Raw genomic sequence first — 17104 nt, forward strand, 5'->3', positions numbered from 1 at the left:
CTTTCCCACCTCCCTCCTTCCCCAACCCTGGTTTGATGTGATGGAGTGAGAGACATGGGAGTGAGAAGAATGTAAGTTTTGGTTTTCCCTTGGCCCCTGCGAGCTGGCTGACTTGACTCTTCACTTGACACTCTGTTTTTTCAGTGTAAACAGTATCTGGATCCATCTCACCAATAATTCTGGCAGCTTAGAAAGATGATGATTATTAGAAAATATAAAATAATCATGTCATGCATTATAATGTATTAAGCATACTTGATTTTTTTTCTTTACATACTTGGGATCCTTCTGGAAGCACAGCTTGCATCTGACTTGCTTTCGCTTTAAAATCTACCTCGGGTGGAGCTCCCTTATTCGAAGCCTAAGTCCTGAAACTCAGGACAGCATGATTGATTTTGGGGGTGCCCTTTAACATCGTGAAATATGGCATTGTATGTATATACATGCAAGAGTATGATGATTTGCAAAATTTGGTTGAGCTGACCACTTAAGAGTTGTACACTTTATTATATGTAAGTTATACCGCAGGTGAATAGTTAAATAATAATAAAATAAACATAGGTATGTATAGTTTATAGAATAATGCAATGAAGTCATCATCACCCAGACCGAGAGCTGGGCCATGACCATACCCCACAAGCCCCTCTGAAACCCCCTCCCCATTGCATTCCTCGTCCTCTCCCCCAGAGGCAACCACCATCTGAATTTTGAGTTATTCATCCACTTAACTTTTCTTTATAACTTTAACATCTAGGCACGTCCTCACTAATACATCATTTTGTTTTGCCCATTTTGACTGTTATGTACATGGAACCTCATTGTCTATATTCTTGTTTAAATTTTATTTAATTTTTCAGTTTCTTATTGAAGTATAACTGATTTACAAAAAATTATGTTAGTCTCTGGTGTACAGCACAGTGATTCAGTCATACATATATATACACATACTCTTCTTCATTTTAGGTTATTACAAGGTATTGAGTATAGTTCCCTGTCCTATACCAGAGGACCTTGCTGTTGATCTGTATTGTATATAGTAGTTTGTATCTGCTAATCCCAAACTCCTAATTTATCTCTCTGCCAGCTCTTCCCCCATTGGTAACCATAAACTTGTTTTCTATGTCTGTGAGTCTGCTTCTGTTTTGTAAATAAGTTCATTCATGACTTTTTTTAGATTCCACATGTAAGTGGTATCATGTGATATTTGTCTTTCTCTGTCTGACTTACTTCACTTAGTGTGATGATCTCTAGGTCCACCCGTGTTGCTGTAAATGGCATTAGTTCGTTTCTTTTTTATGGCTGAGTAATATTCATATATATATATGTGTGTATGTGTATATATATATATACACACACACACAACATCTTTATCTAGTCATTTGTTGATGGACGTTTAGGTTCCTTCCATGCTGTGGCTATTGTAAATAGTGCTGCTATGAACACTGGGGTGCATGTATATCTTCTTGAATTACAGTTTTCTCTGGATATATGTTCAGGGTTGCTGGATCATATGGCAAGTCTATTTTTAATTTTTTAAGGAATCTCCATACTGTTTTCTATAGTGGCTGCACCAAATTACATTCCCACCAGCAGTGTAGGAAGGTTCCCTTTTCTCCACACCCTCTCCACCATTTATCGTTTGTGGACTTTTTAATGATGGCCATTCTGTCACTGTATTCTGCAGTGCCACTTCCTTCGCTCAGCTTTGAGACGTATTCATGTCAATGAGTGTGGCTGAGTCACCTTCATTTCCATGGCTGTATAATGTTCCACCGTGTGAATCTCCTACAACTTATTTATTTATCCAACCGTTGATAGGCATTTGGGTTGTTTCCAGTCTATACAACACACAGGGCTGTTCTGAACTTAATTACATATGTATCTCCAGGTGCACACTTAGGAGGATATATGCCTACAAGTGGAACTGCTGAATTGAGGGTGGGCTCATATTTACCTTTACTAAATTGTGTCAAACGATCTTCTAAATTCTTTGTACTTAGTCACACCTTTTCCAGGGGCACATTCCCATCGATGCCTGCTCTCCCAATTCCTGGTACTAATGACTCTTAATTTTTGCCAATCTGATGGTTGAGATATAGTATCTTATCACGACTTTTTGTTTTGCTAACTAATCGATAGATCACCTGTATTTATATATTTTCTGGCCATTTGTGCTTCCTTCTCCATGAAATTCTTGTTCATTTCTCTTGCCTGATTTTCCCTTTTGGGTAATTTATCGTCATTCATTCATTCACCACATTTTACTAAGCGTCTGTAAGTGCCAGACAGTCTTCTGGATGCCTGGGATATACAGCATGGGACAAAACAATATATTAAAAGGTGACATAGGCTAAAGAAAGAAAAAAAATAGAGGCCATCAGGAGTATGTGTGTGGGGATACAGTTTTAAGTAGGATAGTTGGGGTGGGCCTCATGATTAGGTGACATTTGAGTAAAGACTGAGACAGATGAAGCATCAGCCAGGCAGATACCTAGGGGAAGGTCATTCCATGCAAAGGGAACAGCCAGTGCAAAGGCCCTGAGTCAGGAGTATACCAAGCTTGTGTAACAAACCTTTCCTAAGAAGCTGAGGACAAAGGAAACTGCTTTGTGGGGGGAGGCAGAGTTAATGTGAACCAGTGTAGCAACTGAGATTTCTGTAAGCTGGAGTTTGGGTGGGGTGGGGTTAGTTGTGGGTGTGCTGGAAAAAAGGGGGAGTTGATGTTAGAATTCAGCTTGGCTGCTGCTTAAGTGCAGAACAGGACAAGTGATAAAACATTTCTAAGCCTCATGTAGACAGGAGGACAGCTGAAAGCTTTCCACCCCGTAAACCCATATGGAGGTTGGCTCACCCCCACTCTCCTTCCTGGGGGACTCCAGAGGGGAGCTTAGGATCTGGGCAGAACGGATGGACTGTCTCTGACGACGAGTCCCCCCAAATTCCTCTTCTCCCCTGTGCAGCACTGGCGGGCATTGGGCTGCAGGAGCTACAGGGATGGCTTTGTGGTCTGGGCTGAGGCAGGTGTGTCCCAGAGTACCTCTCTCCACCTCTTCCCCTCCACTTTCCTTCCCTCTGCCCACATCCCCACTTCCAGGGTCCCCACGCTGTGAGACTTGTGCTGTAGCCACTGGATTACAGCAAATACACAGAGACCCTGAGATGGAAGAGCAGGGCCTGGAGAGGGGAAATCTGACTCCAGTTTCTCCCAGGCCATCAAGAGAGGAGCCAGAGGGATCTAGGCCTCTGTGAAAGATGCAGTTCCCCAACTTGCCAGATGACGAGAATCACCTGGTTCCAAATGCGGTTTTGCAGGCCCCCATCCCTGGGGAGTCTAATTCAAGGGCGCTGCGGCAAGCAGGGGGTTGGGTTTGTCCCAGCCTCCAGCAGTTTGTGTCTTCAGGCAAGTTCAGGAACCGCTGAGTGGTTCAAAGAGCCAGGGCTCCAGCGGAACCATGTGAATTCACGTGTAGGATTCCCCAGTCCACACTACCAAAGTGGCCTTAGGTAGTCAGTGCCCTTAACTTCTTTGGGTTTCAGTTTCCTCCTTGGAAAATGACAGAATGAGATTTGCAGGTTCAGCACTTAGCCCGGTGCCTGGCACAAAGCAAGCAAGAACAGATGTTAGGCAGTAATCCTCACTGCTATCCTCCGCAGCTGTGGGTTGGAGCAGGGTAGGGAGCTCGTGGTGGCTCCGGTGACCAGCCTGCCAGGCCTGCTCACTTCCTACCCAACTGCAGCAAGCTCTCCGGAGAAGCAGCAGAGTGGTACAAAGGGGTCAGACTCCTCGCCCCAGAATCGCAGCTGCCCTGCCTCCTCCACTGTGAGATCTTGGGTGGGCCACTTCTTTTTATGCCTCGGTCTCCTCTGCTGCCCTAAGTGAGAAATAATCCTGCTGATCTCATCCGCTTGATATGCCTGGCTCATAGAAATCTTCAAAGAATTGTTCGCTAAGATTATTACTGAACCCTTTAAGCAATTGACAATGTTTTTGGTGCCCACTCTTTGAACTAGGGGTGAGATGGCACCTTGCCCTTGGGCTCTGGAGCCAGAATGCCTAGGTTTGAAACCAAGCTGTGGCACTAATCAGCTGTGTGACCTTGGGCAAGTTACTCCTCCTCTCTGGGCCTGATTGATTCTTCATCTGCTTCCTCAACAGAACTCAAGAGGTGTGAAAGAGGATTAGATGGGTTTATTGTAAAGAGCTAGGACAGTGCCAGTGACACAGTAAGCTCCGTGAGTGATAAATAAATGTAAATCTAAGCCACGGGACCCTTTTCCCAGGAGCCCTGTCTAGCTGGGAGGTCAGCAAGAGACCCGGGGCTGCCGAACTGTCGGCTCCCGCACAGGCGCGCGACACAAGAGCGCGGCCGGAGCCAGGAATCTGTCCCAGAGGAAGCGAGGGGCCGGCCCAGGAAGGGCGTGCTTGCCAAGGAGCCGCGCAGGGTTCCCGCCGCCGCCACCGTCAAGTTCGCCGGTCTGCAGCGAGCCCTGCGGCTTCTGCGCGTTCTTTTAAATTCAGGTATTGAAATACTCAGCATGGCATCGATTTAAGGGAAAATTTATGCAAAATAAGATGGGAGCTATTCTGATTTGGCAAAACCTCTGTCTGTTGGCTGGGAATTACACAAGGTCGTCTTGGCCAGAGCGCGGCAGAAAGGGGAGAGGTGTGTGGGCCCGGCCTCTGGCTCTGAGGACCCCCCGGACGGGGTTCTCCTCACCTCTCGTTCAGAGGACCCCCCCCCCCCCGCCAAGACGGGGTTCTCCACCACCAGCTGGTGCGCGGCGGCGCGGGGCTGAGGGACCCAATCCACTCCAGCTTGGGGAGCCAGATTTTTTCTTTTTAATGCCAAGGTTTTTCTCTCATTGTATTTTAACCGCGCCGTATGCTTGTTTGATTTTTTTTTTTTAAATTAAGTCTATTTCCCTATGTTCCCCCTGGCGCTCCGGGCATGCGGAGCCTGCCTGCGCCACCCCAATCTCCGCGCGCGTTGCCACCTCAGCGGCTGTCAGAAGTTCTCACTTTTCTGTTCTGGTGGAATTTTCTTACTCTGCACGCGTCGTTTATATAATATTGAGAAACAAAACAAATACTACCGGTTTAATTTTGGAAGGGATCTCTACGGGAACGCGGGCGGTGTTTAGGATGCTAACGCCCCTGCGGCCCTCGGCCCCTGGCTCCTGAACGCAACACCCTCGGCCGGGCGACAGCCTTCGCGCGCTACAGTTTGCCCCATAATGAGCCTGGATACTGAGCCTGGGATCCTCATCCCATTGGAGCGAGCATGGGGTCGCCCGGGGCAGGGAGCAGGGTACCGCTGCATCTTGACAAGAGATGTGCGCGCTCTCGCTTCTTAAACACACCGCCCCCTGCCCCGCCCTACGTGTGTACGGCGGGTGGGTTTTCCAGCTCCGCGCTTGCTTAGGCAACGCTAAGACCTTGACCATTGCCGTAGCCTCTGTTCCTCAGTTTCCTGGTTGGCAAATTAAGATGCATCAGATTAGAGAACTCCTGTAAGCATTTAGCCCGGAGTCCTCGCATTCGGCCAGCCCAGTGCCAGTCAGCCATTGTTATCCGTTTGTTGGGAGACCTTGTGATCACTCAGCTGGTCCCTGAACGATGAGAAAGAGACAGAGGCATCACAGAAAAACCCTCGCAGTATATAACGTTAAGTGGAAAAAAAACCTCTCTAGTGTTACTGTAGATGAGTGTAAGGTGAAAAAAGCTCACAGATGCGCAGGACCCCAGGGGGAATGTGGGTGAGCTCCAGATAGAAGGGTTTCCTTGGTTGTGTGAATTAGGCCGCCTGCTGCGGCTGTGCGCTGAGGATGTCTGGTAGCAGAGCGCTGCGTGGCTTAAGAGTTGGTCTGGTGGCCTGGCGGAGCCTCAGTGTGCCCTTCCATGAGATGGGACCACGGCGTGCATCTCGGGAAGGGTCACAGAGCGCTGAAGGCACTGAGGTAAAGGTTGGGAGTAACGTCGTCGTAGGCTCAGAAGGTGGAATGCGGAGCCTGAGCTGAACACCTCCTCCTCCCTATGGCCCTCGACCGCTGGCTTGGACCCTACAACAGAAGGATTCAAGTCCCAGGGCCCAGAGTCAAGCTCTGCTCTGAGCACAGTCTTTCACCTTTACAGAGCCCAGCTTCTACCCCTGCGACAGTTGATTGCATACACCGCAGCGTCCCTGTATCGAAAACCCATCCAGCTCCGCTCTAAGCACGTAGAATCCCCTGGCATCTTCCCCTCTCCCCGGAGGCGGTGGGGCCAGCCTGAGGGACAGCACTTACCTAAAGAGATGGCAGTACAGGCACTGGCAGCGATGCTCAGTCCCTGGCTCAGCGGCTGGACGGCCCCTGGTCGCACCAGCCTGGCTTGGCGACTTTTCCCCGGGATAAGAAGCACATCGAGCCTGGCTCCATCCCGAAGTGCTTGGAGCAATGCTGTGTCTTCAACCAGGAGCTCAGGGCCAGACCGGCAGGCCAGCACTTCCCAGGCAAAATCTCAGAAAAACCTATATTCCACAGGAACAGAAAGCCCCAACTCCCTCCCGCTTTCCTCACTTTTTAAGAATCAGGTTAGTTTCTCCTGACCTTGAAGGCTGGAAGTAGAGGATCTGGAGGTCAGGTCCGAGCCACTGGGGACTGTTGGGAGCTGGGCTCAGAGCAAGGTATCTTTATTATCCTCATTTTACTGACCAAAAAAACAGGAGAGGCAGCAAGCAGGTCCCGCAGCAAGCAGTTCCCACAGCAAGCAGGTTTTTAGCTTGATTTCGCTGAGCCTCAATTTCCTCATCTGTAAAGTTTGTGTAATAGCATCCGTTGGTAAGGACTATGGCAAAATTTGTTAAATGCTGAACGGAGAGGAAGGCAGTCAGATGGGGGAGAAGGGTTCCCTGACCACATGAATTCATGGGGCCCAGCCACAGAAGGAAGTGAGCACTGCCAGCCAGCCATCTCTGTGTTCCAGGCTCTGCATTCAGCCCAGCGCAGCAACTGGTGAGGACCGGGCCACAGGACTCCTGTCGCCCTTACATGTGGAGTAACGCTGGGCTGGGGAGTTTTGAGAAGCTTGACTAGGGCTTTGGTTCTGGGCTTTTCTGTCTAAAATGGGCTGCAGCATTCTTCTAAGCAGGATGAATTATGGTGCCCTCCAGTCTCAGGGCCCAGATGCCTTTGCCCTCCATTAAATGCCCAGTACCTGGAACAGTGCTTGGCACATAGGGTTTAAGGAGGTGAGACTGGGACCTCTGGGCAGGTGTCTTCAGTCTCTGAAGTAAGACCTGGAAACGAACCTCAGGTCTACCAGTACTGGTTATTTGCTCACATTAAACCTCTCCAGGCCTCAGTCTGCTTAACTTCAAAATAGTGCCTTCCTTTTATGAGTTATTGAAAATTACATGAGCAGTCCCCAAAAGCATCTAACACGGGTCCCAGCTCAGGTTAGTTTTTATCATTATTATTATTTGCTCAGTGAGTACTTGTCCCTACAACTCAAGGCCGGCTGTCTCTGCCCTCCAAAATTCAGTTTCTGAAACACTGCAAGCTGAAAAAAGCACACAGGAGGATCAGAGCACTCTTTAATGGGTAGGAGATTCTCATTTCTTACAGAAACAGGTAAAAACATAAATACGGGTGGGTGGGCGGCAAGGCAGCAAGGGCCCAGGCGCCGGGCCCAGGCTCGGGGAAAGGCCGCCAGGTCTTGGGCCCGGCGCGCCCGGGCTCCCAGTCCCAGTTGGCCGGTGTTCGGCCGATTAGGGATGCCCGTGGGCGCTCGGAGGGCACTCCCGGGGCGACGGCTAAGGCATCAAGCTGCGGGATCACTCACCGCAAGCTGCATAAACCCGGCCACAAACTCTCCCGCGCGTGGAGGAGATAAAAGCGCCTGGGGCGGAAAACGCTCCAAGGCCTCCATGGGAGTGAATGTGACATCCGAGAAGAGTCGCAGGATCGAGTCGATGCCCCTCTTTAGAGGTGAGATCGGTCAGGGGCGCCCCAGACCGGTCCCTTCCCTACCAGGCTCGGATACCGTGCAGCGTGGACACTCCCGAGTTGCCTTGCGGAATCCCGGGGCTCTGCACCGCGTTCAAGTCCCCAACGCCGAAGTTCACGAAGTTGTTGTTGGCGGCGGCCGTAGCCGACTGCGCCGGGGGTGGCCCGGCCGGGTAGGCAGCGGTGCAGCTGTAGCCAGGGCTGCAGGCCGCGCCACCGTAACCTGGGTAGGCAGGGTAGGCGTTATAGCCGTAGGCGTTGAGGCCCACGCCGTAGGCTGGCGCGTACGGCGCCGAGTCCCCTAGGCAAGGCTTGCCATCTCGCACCAGCACTGGCACCGCGATCCTTCGGGCAGGCGGCGGCGGGGGCGGGGGCAGCCCCACTAGCTCCAGAGTCTGGTCCTGCCGTTGCCGCTTGCACTTGTAGCGCCGGTTCTGGAACCATATCTTGACCTGCGTGGACGTGAGCTTCAGCACGCTGGCCAGCTGGTCGCGCTCGGGAGCCGACAGGTACCGCTGCTGCTTGAAGCGCCGCTCCAGCTCGTAGACCTGCGCCTGCGAGAAAAGCACGCGCGGCTTCCTCCGCCGTCGCGCCCGGGGTCGCTCGGCGCTGTCCGCCTCCGGCTTCTCCAGCTCCACCGCCTTCTGCAGCGCGCACAGCTCTGTTGGGGGAGGAGGGGGACAGAGAGGCAGAAAGATGATGGGTCGCAGCGGCCCGACCCTCCGAGCGCCCGCCAGGTGGGTAATGGGCCCCGGTGCGTGCCACCCGGTCCTGCCTGGAGCCCCAGATTGGTTGCGGTTCACTCTGCCGGGTGCACTGGGCGCCACGACAGCTAGGTTTCCCCTCGGCAGTAAGCATTTGTTAAATGCCTACGATGTGCCAGGCATGGCTCTAGGCACTGAAGAACAAAACAAGAGAGATCCCTGCCCTCGGGTAGTTCACCTTCTAGTGAGAGACATGGACAATGACTTAGGACTTAAGGCTGCAAAGAAAATAGAGCCGAATGGTTCTCTGGGGTGAATTAGATTAGGGCTACTTTGGTTTGAGAAGTTAAACGAAGGAGACATAGCCCTCACCCCAGGGTCGGCAAACTCTGAAAATTACAGAACCGAAGAAACAGAAGGCCAAGAAGCGTTGGTTTGGTGATCTATCGAAGGTTCCGTGCAACCGCCTCGGGGATTGTGCAGCGCCCAGAATGCGGCGGGTGGCCAGGCGGCCTCGGAACCTGCCTGCTGGTGTGCTCGAATTATAATTCGAATTGGTAGAGACCAATTCAGGCTGCCGTGGCCTTCCCTCTGCAACTAGACAGACTTGTAGGCTCACGGCAAGATCCTTTCTGGGCTCACAGCGGCCCTTCACGCGGTGCCCCCGTCCTCCCCGGATTCGCGCGGACTCTGGACTGGGCCACCATCTCCTACATGCCCTTTCCGCCACGGAGTTAGCCTCCCCCTGAACCTCGGGATGTGCGCGGCGATCTGGCCACCTTCCCTAGCCATCTTCTCCATTGCCCCACGACTTGTCACGCGGCACTTTCTTATTCCAGGAGAGAACCCCTCGGCCCTGACCGCGTGGGGAAATTGTTATGAAAAACCAAAGCTGCTAAGTCAAATTCCGGAGAGTCTGCAGTATCCCATTTTAAATTCAAGATCCTTGTTCTCAAAGATTCCACTCTCCTGGCACAAAGGAGGAAAGGCCCCAGAAACCCCGGGTAACGGGTGGGCTACAGAAGGTCTCGGACCTTCTCTAATTGTAGGCAAAGTATGTCTGGTGTGCAGCATTTTAATTTGTTCAGCAGTTTTTGTCAGATCCTCCGAAAGACCTTTAAGAGATTTAAAACAAAACCCAATATAGAGACCATCTCTTTCTCCCTCTGTTCTACCACAAACAGATCTCTCCGTAACAGATCCAGGAGCAGGGCGCTGCCGCCTGGGGCTTTGTTAGGCCGCAAAATAAATTTTTTTTCTCTTTTGCCTTTTGTTTCTGATCATCACGATCCAGCATTTCTTCTAGAACTCCGACTGGACGCAGAGCGCAGGGGCCCGGGCAGCAATCTCCCTTCTCACACTTGGGGCCCCCTTTGCTTGACCCTCTGCCCAGGCACTCGAGTCTCCTCTACCCAGGCCAAAGTTTCTTGGCCGCGGGGTTTGGGGACGAAAGCGACCCCAGAGGGGAGAAGGAGCTTGTGTTTCCTCCTCACCTTTCTTATCGGCTCGAAGCTCCTTGGCGGGGTCGGGGTCGCCGTAGGCGCGCGGATAGAAGGCGGGGGCGGCGGAGAAGGCAGGCGCGCACTTGGCGGGCGAAGGCGCGGGGCCCAACTCGCCGCGCAGCTCGGGGAGTCCGGGCGCTGCGGCCTCCGGCCCCGCGTAGGCCTCGGGCTTGAAGGCGGCCAGCATGCAGGAGGCGGGCGCCAGGGTGGCCTCTAGGCGCGCCGAGAGCTCCCCAGCGGCCAGGCTGCGCTGCTGCTGCTCCAGGTTCAGGATGTCTTTTACCGAGAACGGCGTGGGCGTAAGCGCGGGGCTGGGGAACATGGTGGTAGCGCGCGTCTCACAGAGCCAGGTGGGCGGCAGAGAGCGGCGCTGCCCACGGCCCCTGGCGGCCTCCCTGCATGGTGGCCGCCGCGCGCCCGCGCACCCGCCTTCCAGCTCGGGATGTGGCAGCGCGGCAGGTAGTGCGGAGCGCAAGGGGCAGGAGAGGCGGGATCTGGCCGGAGGAGGGGGACTCAGCCTGCCATTGGGCCGGGGGCCTCGTTGACAGGAGCGATGAGCAGTTTTGTGTCACCTAATATAGTCATACGACTCAAAAAAAAAAAAAAATCCCGCTCAGCTTTTTAAAGGGGCCGCGACGCTCTTGGAAGGCTCCCCTTTTGCTTCTGCAGCCTGAGAGTTTTCCGTAGTATCCGCCTGAAACCCCCACCAGGACGCATACACAGGAAAGGATCTGATTATTCTCTGAATCCGGCTTTTGGGCTGGGTTGGGTGGATCTGGGATTTGAAGAAATGTTCCTCAGTACCTGAAACTGAATAGGAGAGTGAAGGATTGGATGGGAGGCTGAAGAAATGGAGTTATTTCCAGGAGTCGCAAAGGCTTTATTACCGACTGTGTTCGCTTGAAAGAGTCTGAATAAGAAAAGCATGGGGGAGAGGGTTTGCTCTGGGTTGATGGCAGGAGCGGGACATTCTGGATAATTTTGGGATCCTGTGTGGCTTGACTTACCAGGCCATTCATGCCCTAGTAGTCTGCCCTTCTCCAAGAGGCCAGACCCTGTGGACTCCTGAGTGAGTCAAGCTGAAAAGCAAGGTTGATGGTTGTGGGATGGGGGTGGCCACCTCCTACAGACGTGCAAGTAACACAAACACAACTCCTGGAGACACCAGTCACTACCAGTCTCCTCCCAGAGAGATGACCCTCCCCTTAATAATGAAACAAATCCAGAATCCCAGCTGGTGTACTCAGCTTGCCAGAAGAGAGCTGTCTTCTAGGCCATTCTAGCTTCCAGTGGCCTAGTGTCTCCAGTTATGGAGGCGGGTCATTCCTGCCCTCCCTGCCTGGCAGCAAGTCCCCCAGACCTTTGTCAGCACCGGGGCCTCAGGCCTCAGCTCAGGTTTAGGTCTCAGGCAGGTGGGGCTCCTCTGAGCCCAGCGCAGCCAAGATTTCTCTGGGCGGGCTCCGAGTGGGGTGCCGTGGCAGCGGCCTGGCCAGGCCTATGGGGGAAGGGCCAGGGTGTTAATTTTTAGCCCAGGGTCAGTAAAGTAGGTATCTTCTGTCAGACAAATCTGTCAGTGTTTCAGGAGAACAAGCTACCTGGCCAGATCTAGCACTGGTCCGCCTCATCCCTCTGGGTCCCTCGGGAGATCTGATGAAAGCTTGGGTGGCCTTCTCCACTCCATGCCCCTGGAACACTGCAGAGAAGTTCTCTATTTTGTGTACAATTTCAGTGAGGAAGGATCTGGGCATACAAAACGGTCCCAGGTTAAGGTCGCTGCCTTACCCTATCTTCGGAGATGGAGAGGCTTTTCAGGGGAATAACGTGGATTTCCCAAGACTCCAGCTTCTGCAGGGGAAGTCCAAGTGGAGCACGCGGACTTTCTGGCAATGGAGATTTGTATGGCTCAGCTCCTTGTGGAGGGCGAGTTGCAAACTGGGGAAGAAGTGTTTGGACTAGAAGAAAGGTGCGTAGGGCCAAAGACATGCTAAGGTGACGGCTTCTGGGCTTTAGAGTCCAGAATATGCACTCAAGGCGCCCAGGAAATGTACAAAGCAGGCCCAGAAAGTGAGCCTTAGGATGCTCAAGCCTGATGGTGAGCCATCAGGCAGGGCCACTGGGAAGGAAGCGAGTGGAGTCAAGCATAGGCCTAATGTTGGGACTCTTCCAGCCCTTCATCAAGCCCACACTTGCAGGCAGGGCTTGTGGACCCCGGCCTAGGCAAAGGAGAGCGGAGCCCAGCACGGTGGTCGGTTGCAGAGGCTCGGAGCACTCCGACCCCGGCTTCCGGGCGCCAGGCGCCAGCCGCCAGAACCAGGCCCCCTCCACAGAGGCAGAATCTCGCTTCACGTCTTCAAGCTGGGGACGATGCGAGGTTCTGGGATTATTAGCTTGGTCTGTGTAGAGATGTCTTTTTTCGTGGGCATCTCTACGCAGAGATGTGGGGTCGTTCTCAAAGCCCCAGGAACCCTCTGCACCAGCACACCTCCCAGCCTTCCAACCTAGGTTCTCCCACAACAGATCTGCAGATCAATGGCCTCTCTTCGGCCGGCCGTACCTCACCATGGCTTTTGGCCAATATTACAGTTACTGCCCTCAACTAACCTAGCTTGGGGGCCTGCTTCGCCTTTGAAGAATGTTTTTGGGGAGTGGGAGAGGATGCCTATCGCCGAGGCGGTGACGTCTGGCAAACGAGCCACATCCGATTCAATTAAACGTCTCACTGAAAAGAGCTCTGAGCGAGAGTCCTGGGAGCGCTGCGAAGTGAATGGGCTGGCCTGGCGGCTCGCGATGACAGTTTGAAAGATTAGTGTGAGCCGACGCCTGAAATATTACCGTTTAATGGGGGACATCGAGGCTGCATCCGGCATCCCTGTTTTTAGTTGTGTGTGTGTGTGTGTGTGTGAAGAGAGAGCTCTGGAGGAAGAAAAAAAATCAGCATTTCCTCTGCAAATCAAGGAGATGAAGATTTATCACGTATTTTCGGATATGGGGGTTCCCAGAGCTGACAGACTTGTGGGTCAGGTGTCATGAAAAGGGGAGAAAAGAAAACCCTTCCTTTTCGGACAAAATCAGTGACTTTTCCACCCCTTGCACCCTCTGTGAATTGGTAATAATTTCTCTTGACTCTAAAACAGGCCAGAGAGATGAAACCGGGGGCAAAACCGGATAAACACGTGCAAAACTCAAAATTGGGGCAACCCATGTTGGTCTCTGCAGAGAAATGTCCAAGAGCAATTTCTAACTTTTCCTTTCAGTCCTCACAATTTGAGTGAGTAAAAAAAATGTTTTTGTTTTGTTTTCTTTAAATAGAAGTTGCAGAAGTGGTTGGGGATGGGAAGGGATGAAATTTGATTCTCTAGTCCCACCAGGGGTGCATCTCCCGTCCCAAGCACGACTGACCCAACCTGGCCGCCTCTTTAAGCGGCACTTTGGCCAAACTAGCAGGACAAACAAACAACCTTCAGTCTAGAGAAAGACAAAAGGAGGCAGAGAGGAGAGACCGAAAATCTGTCCATCTATTTCCTTGCCTTTTAGAGAGTCGGTGCTTTAATATGAGCCAAATTCCAGGATGACTTGCGCGCATTCTGCGCACATAAAATATTATTAATTGAAAAGCGATGGGAGCGGCCTGAGCCGGCTCCCATTTTCCTGCAATAAGCAGGGCCGGCCGCGAAAGGTATATATGATTAATTGAAAGATAAGCTGAAACTATCACCGGGAATGTCATTAATGCGCCGGGGAGACGTCCATTGGAGACAGGCGGCGTTATCCTCGGCTTTATCTTCAACAACGCCTCGCTCTCGGCCCGCGCCGGGGAAACAGATGGGGGTTTCTGTCTGGGACGCTCGCCCCGTGTTTATATTTTGGGAAGAATCGCAACTCGTGGGAGTCCCCGGCAGGCCCCCTGATAAATGAACATTAGCACTTTTTCGGACTACTGTATCAACAAAGGGGCCACGGCGCGGCAATAATTGGCGAGAAAGCAAACAGTGGGCCGAGAGCGCGCCTCTGCTCTTCGTCCAGCTGATGGATGAGTAGCGGCGGCTGCAGCCCGGCTCCCGGCCCTCGCCCGGGCTCCCTGGCCCGGCTGGCCTCGGGGCCTCTCAACCGTCCCGGCTTCCTTCCGGGCCGGGCCGGGGCTTGGGAGTGGGGGGCGACTGTGGGGGCTGCCGCCCTCGCCCTGGGCTCCAGAAGAGTCCGGGCGGCCTCAGGGGCAGCGGATTTTTCCTGCCCGGGATTCTCCTTATTCAGGTGGCTCAACCGGTTCCAATTTATTGCGCTCCCACTGGGAGAGCCATACACTCTCGACCGTCATCGCTGATCCGCTTATCTCGATTGCGCCGCGGAGGAGAAAGAGGCTCAGAGAGGTGAAGTGACTTGCTCAGGGCCACACAGGCGGGAAGTGATAGTGTCAGGATTCGAACACAGAACTAACTACAGAGCTGTGATTTTTTTTTTTTTAAATTGTACGTCGCTGTCTCCTAGAGCCAATTAACTGGAGAGGAATCAAAACACTATCCCCTTCCCCAACACACACCCCCCGCAGCTAGAGAGGATGAGCAGGCTGTTGGATTTGGGATGCTGGGTTCGACAAAACCTTCATGGACGAGGGGGCTTCTGGCAAAAAGTTCGTCTGAGAGAGAGAGAGAGAAAGAGAAATTTAAGATTCCTCCTCCTCTATTCTCTCCTCCACCTCCTCCATCTCCCCCTCCTCTTCCTCCCCCTCCTCCACTCCTCCATTATCTCCTCTATTTCCTCCTCCTCCCCCATCTCCTCCTCCCCCGTCTCTTCTTATTTGGTAACAACTTTATTGAGATATAATAGATATAATTTACCTACCATATAATTCATCCATTAAAGTATACAATTCAGTGACTTTTAGTATGTTCACAAAGTACTGCAATCATCCCACAATTAATTCTAGGACATTCTCATCACCCCCAAAAGAATCTGTAGGCTTTAGCCATCAACTCTCCCTCCCCACCATCTCCCATTTTCAAGGTTCTCCATGCTGTGGCATGTATCAGTAATTTGTTCCTCTTTTAAAAAAATTGAAGTATAGTCAGTTACAATGTGTCAGTTTCTGATGTACAGCGCAATGTCCCAGTCATGCATACACATACATATATTCATTTCCATGTTCTTTTTCATTAAAGATTATTACAAGATATTGAATATAGTTCCCTGTGCTGTACAGAAGAGATTTGTTTTTGTAATCTATTTTTAGATACAGTGGCTAATATTTGCAAATATCAAACTCCCAAATTTGTTCCTTTTTATGGCAGAATGATATCCTATTGTATGGCTATATCACATTTTGTTTCTACATTCATCAGTTGATGGACATTTGGGTTGCTTCCACCTTTTGGCTGCTATGAATAATCTCCCAGGCCACTTCTGGCCTAAACTCTGAACCTTTAGAGGCCTGGGGAGGACCCTTCTCCTGCCTTCCCCAACAATTAACCCTGTCCTTCCTTGAACGCTGACTTCATGGGTATGCCAACTGTGCAGTCACACAGGGCCTGAACTTACCTAGAAAGGCCCCCGTGTTCTGCTGTTGCTGTCTTAAAATTCTTGCTACATTTGGAACAATAGACTCCACGTTTTCATTTTGCAGCGGGCCCCACCAACGATATAACTGGTTCTGCTCTTTGGGCGGTCTGAGCAGAGTCCTGGAAATACTATCTTCATGTCCCTAAGGCCCCTGTAATCTGTCAGGCTTTTGGCTTCCTTTGCCCCCCAGGGTTTAGCCTTGGCTAGCCAGCTGGATCAGGCAGGAAGTCCCCTGAGCTGCATTAAAGGCTGTCCATCCAAAGTTGCTCAGCCATAAGAAGGGCTTGGAGCCCACAGAAGGGGATAGCAGTGGGCAGACCCAGCTGGCTGGTGGATATTATGTGCAGATATGTATAAGTGTGTTGAGGCGTGGTGAGCAGTGAGGGGAAAGGCTAGAAGAGCAGGCCTGAACTTCCACCCAGCCACCAAGTGACCCCATAGCCTAGTCACTGTGGGATACTTGGGCTGATTTCTGTTTCTCTTTACCCACCTTGACTGGGTGGCCACCATGCATCAGGTGCTGGGGTTGCACAGTCCAAGACACACAGACCTTGAAGGAGGCAGAGTTGTGCCAGAATGAGTGCTAGACTATGAGCTAGTACTGGGTTCTGGTCCTGCTTCCCTCACTGATTGGCTCTTCTGCAGCACATCCTTTTTCCTCTCTCACTGATTTCATGTTTGTTTCCTTGGTGATTTTGGGTGTACCTAAACTCTCTTCCTAGTTGTGCTATTCTGGGAAACATTCCCTATTGTTACCTGGACTCACCTGGGCGGTGGGGAGGGGTGGAGCAGCATGTTGGTGGTTGTCTAATCTGCAAAGTGAAACTGGCAAGATGGGAAATAAGGTCCCTACGAATCGTCAGTTTACACTGTTTTGGGCAATGTGGTCCATACAGCAAGACACACTCGAAATAAAGTAAAAGTGACATTAGGGAAAGGGAACTGGATTATTCTTACATCAAATACGTGTAATTCTAGATAGATTAAAAATTTAAGCTTAAAAAATGAAAAGTAACAATTAAGATAGTAATTTTGGAGTGGTTATATATTTAGGAGGGTGAATGAGGAGCACTAAAGACCTAGAAACCATAAAAGGTGAATTATATAACCTGATGGCATAAAAATAACTTGTGTACAGAAAAATAAAACAAAACAAAACAGAATAGAATAGAAAAATGACACACAGGTTAAATGCTTGAAATAATGACCAAAAACCCTGCTGAGTTACACAATATGGAAAGAGTTTCTGTAAATGAATTAGAAAATGATGCAACAAAATAATTGAAAAATTGGCCAAGAGTAGCAGAACTTTGCTGGAGAAAGAAAGAAAGGGAGAAAGAAAGAGAAAGAAAGAAAAAA

General features: G+C 51.4%; 1 protein-coding gene across 1 annotated transcript; it reads right to left on the reverse strand.

Annotated features, from left to right (window-relative positions):
* Window positions 1-7573: 7573 nt before the first annotated feature.
* On the reverse strand, window positions 7574-10678 carry NKX2-5 (NK2 homeobox 5). The gene is made up of 2 exons (XM_010980418.3): window positions 10184-10678; window positions 7574-8647 (listed from the first exon to the last, which is right to left on the reverse strand). The coding sequence occupies exons 1-2, from the start codon at window positions 10512-10514 to the stop codon at window positions 8007-8009; spliced, it is 972 nt and encodes a 323-aa protein (XP_010978720.1). The 5' UTR covers window positions 10515-10678; the 3' UTR covers window positions 7574-8006.
* Between the last annotated feature and the right edge of the window lie 6426 nt (window positions 10679-17104).

The sequence above is a fragment of the Camelus dromedarius genome, chromosome 27 (genome assembly GCF_036321535.1).
Source record: "Camelus dromedarius isolate mCamDro1 chromosome 27, mCamDro1.pat, whole genome shotgun sequence".
NCBI classification, from domain to species: domain Eukaryota; kingdom Metazoa; phylum Chordata; class Mammalia; order Artiodactyla; family Camelidae; genus Camelus; species Camelus dromedarius.

Excerpts from the sequence above, each read along its gene's own strand:
- NKX2-5 (XM_010980418.3), bottom strand. The coding sequence starts at position 10,514 with ATGTTCCCCAGCCCCGCGCTTACGCCCACGCCGTTCTCGGTAAAAGAC. Across the intron at positions 8,648-10,183 it reads GCTTCGAGCCGATAAGAAAG|AGCTGTGCGCGCTGCAGAAG; the intron begins GTGAGGAGGAAA and ends CTCCCCCAACAG.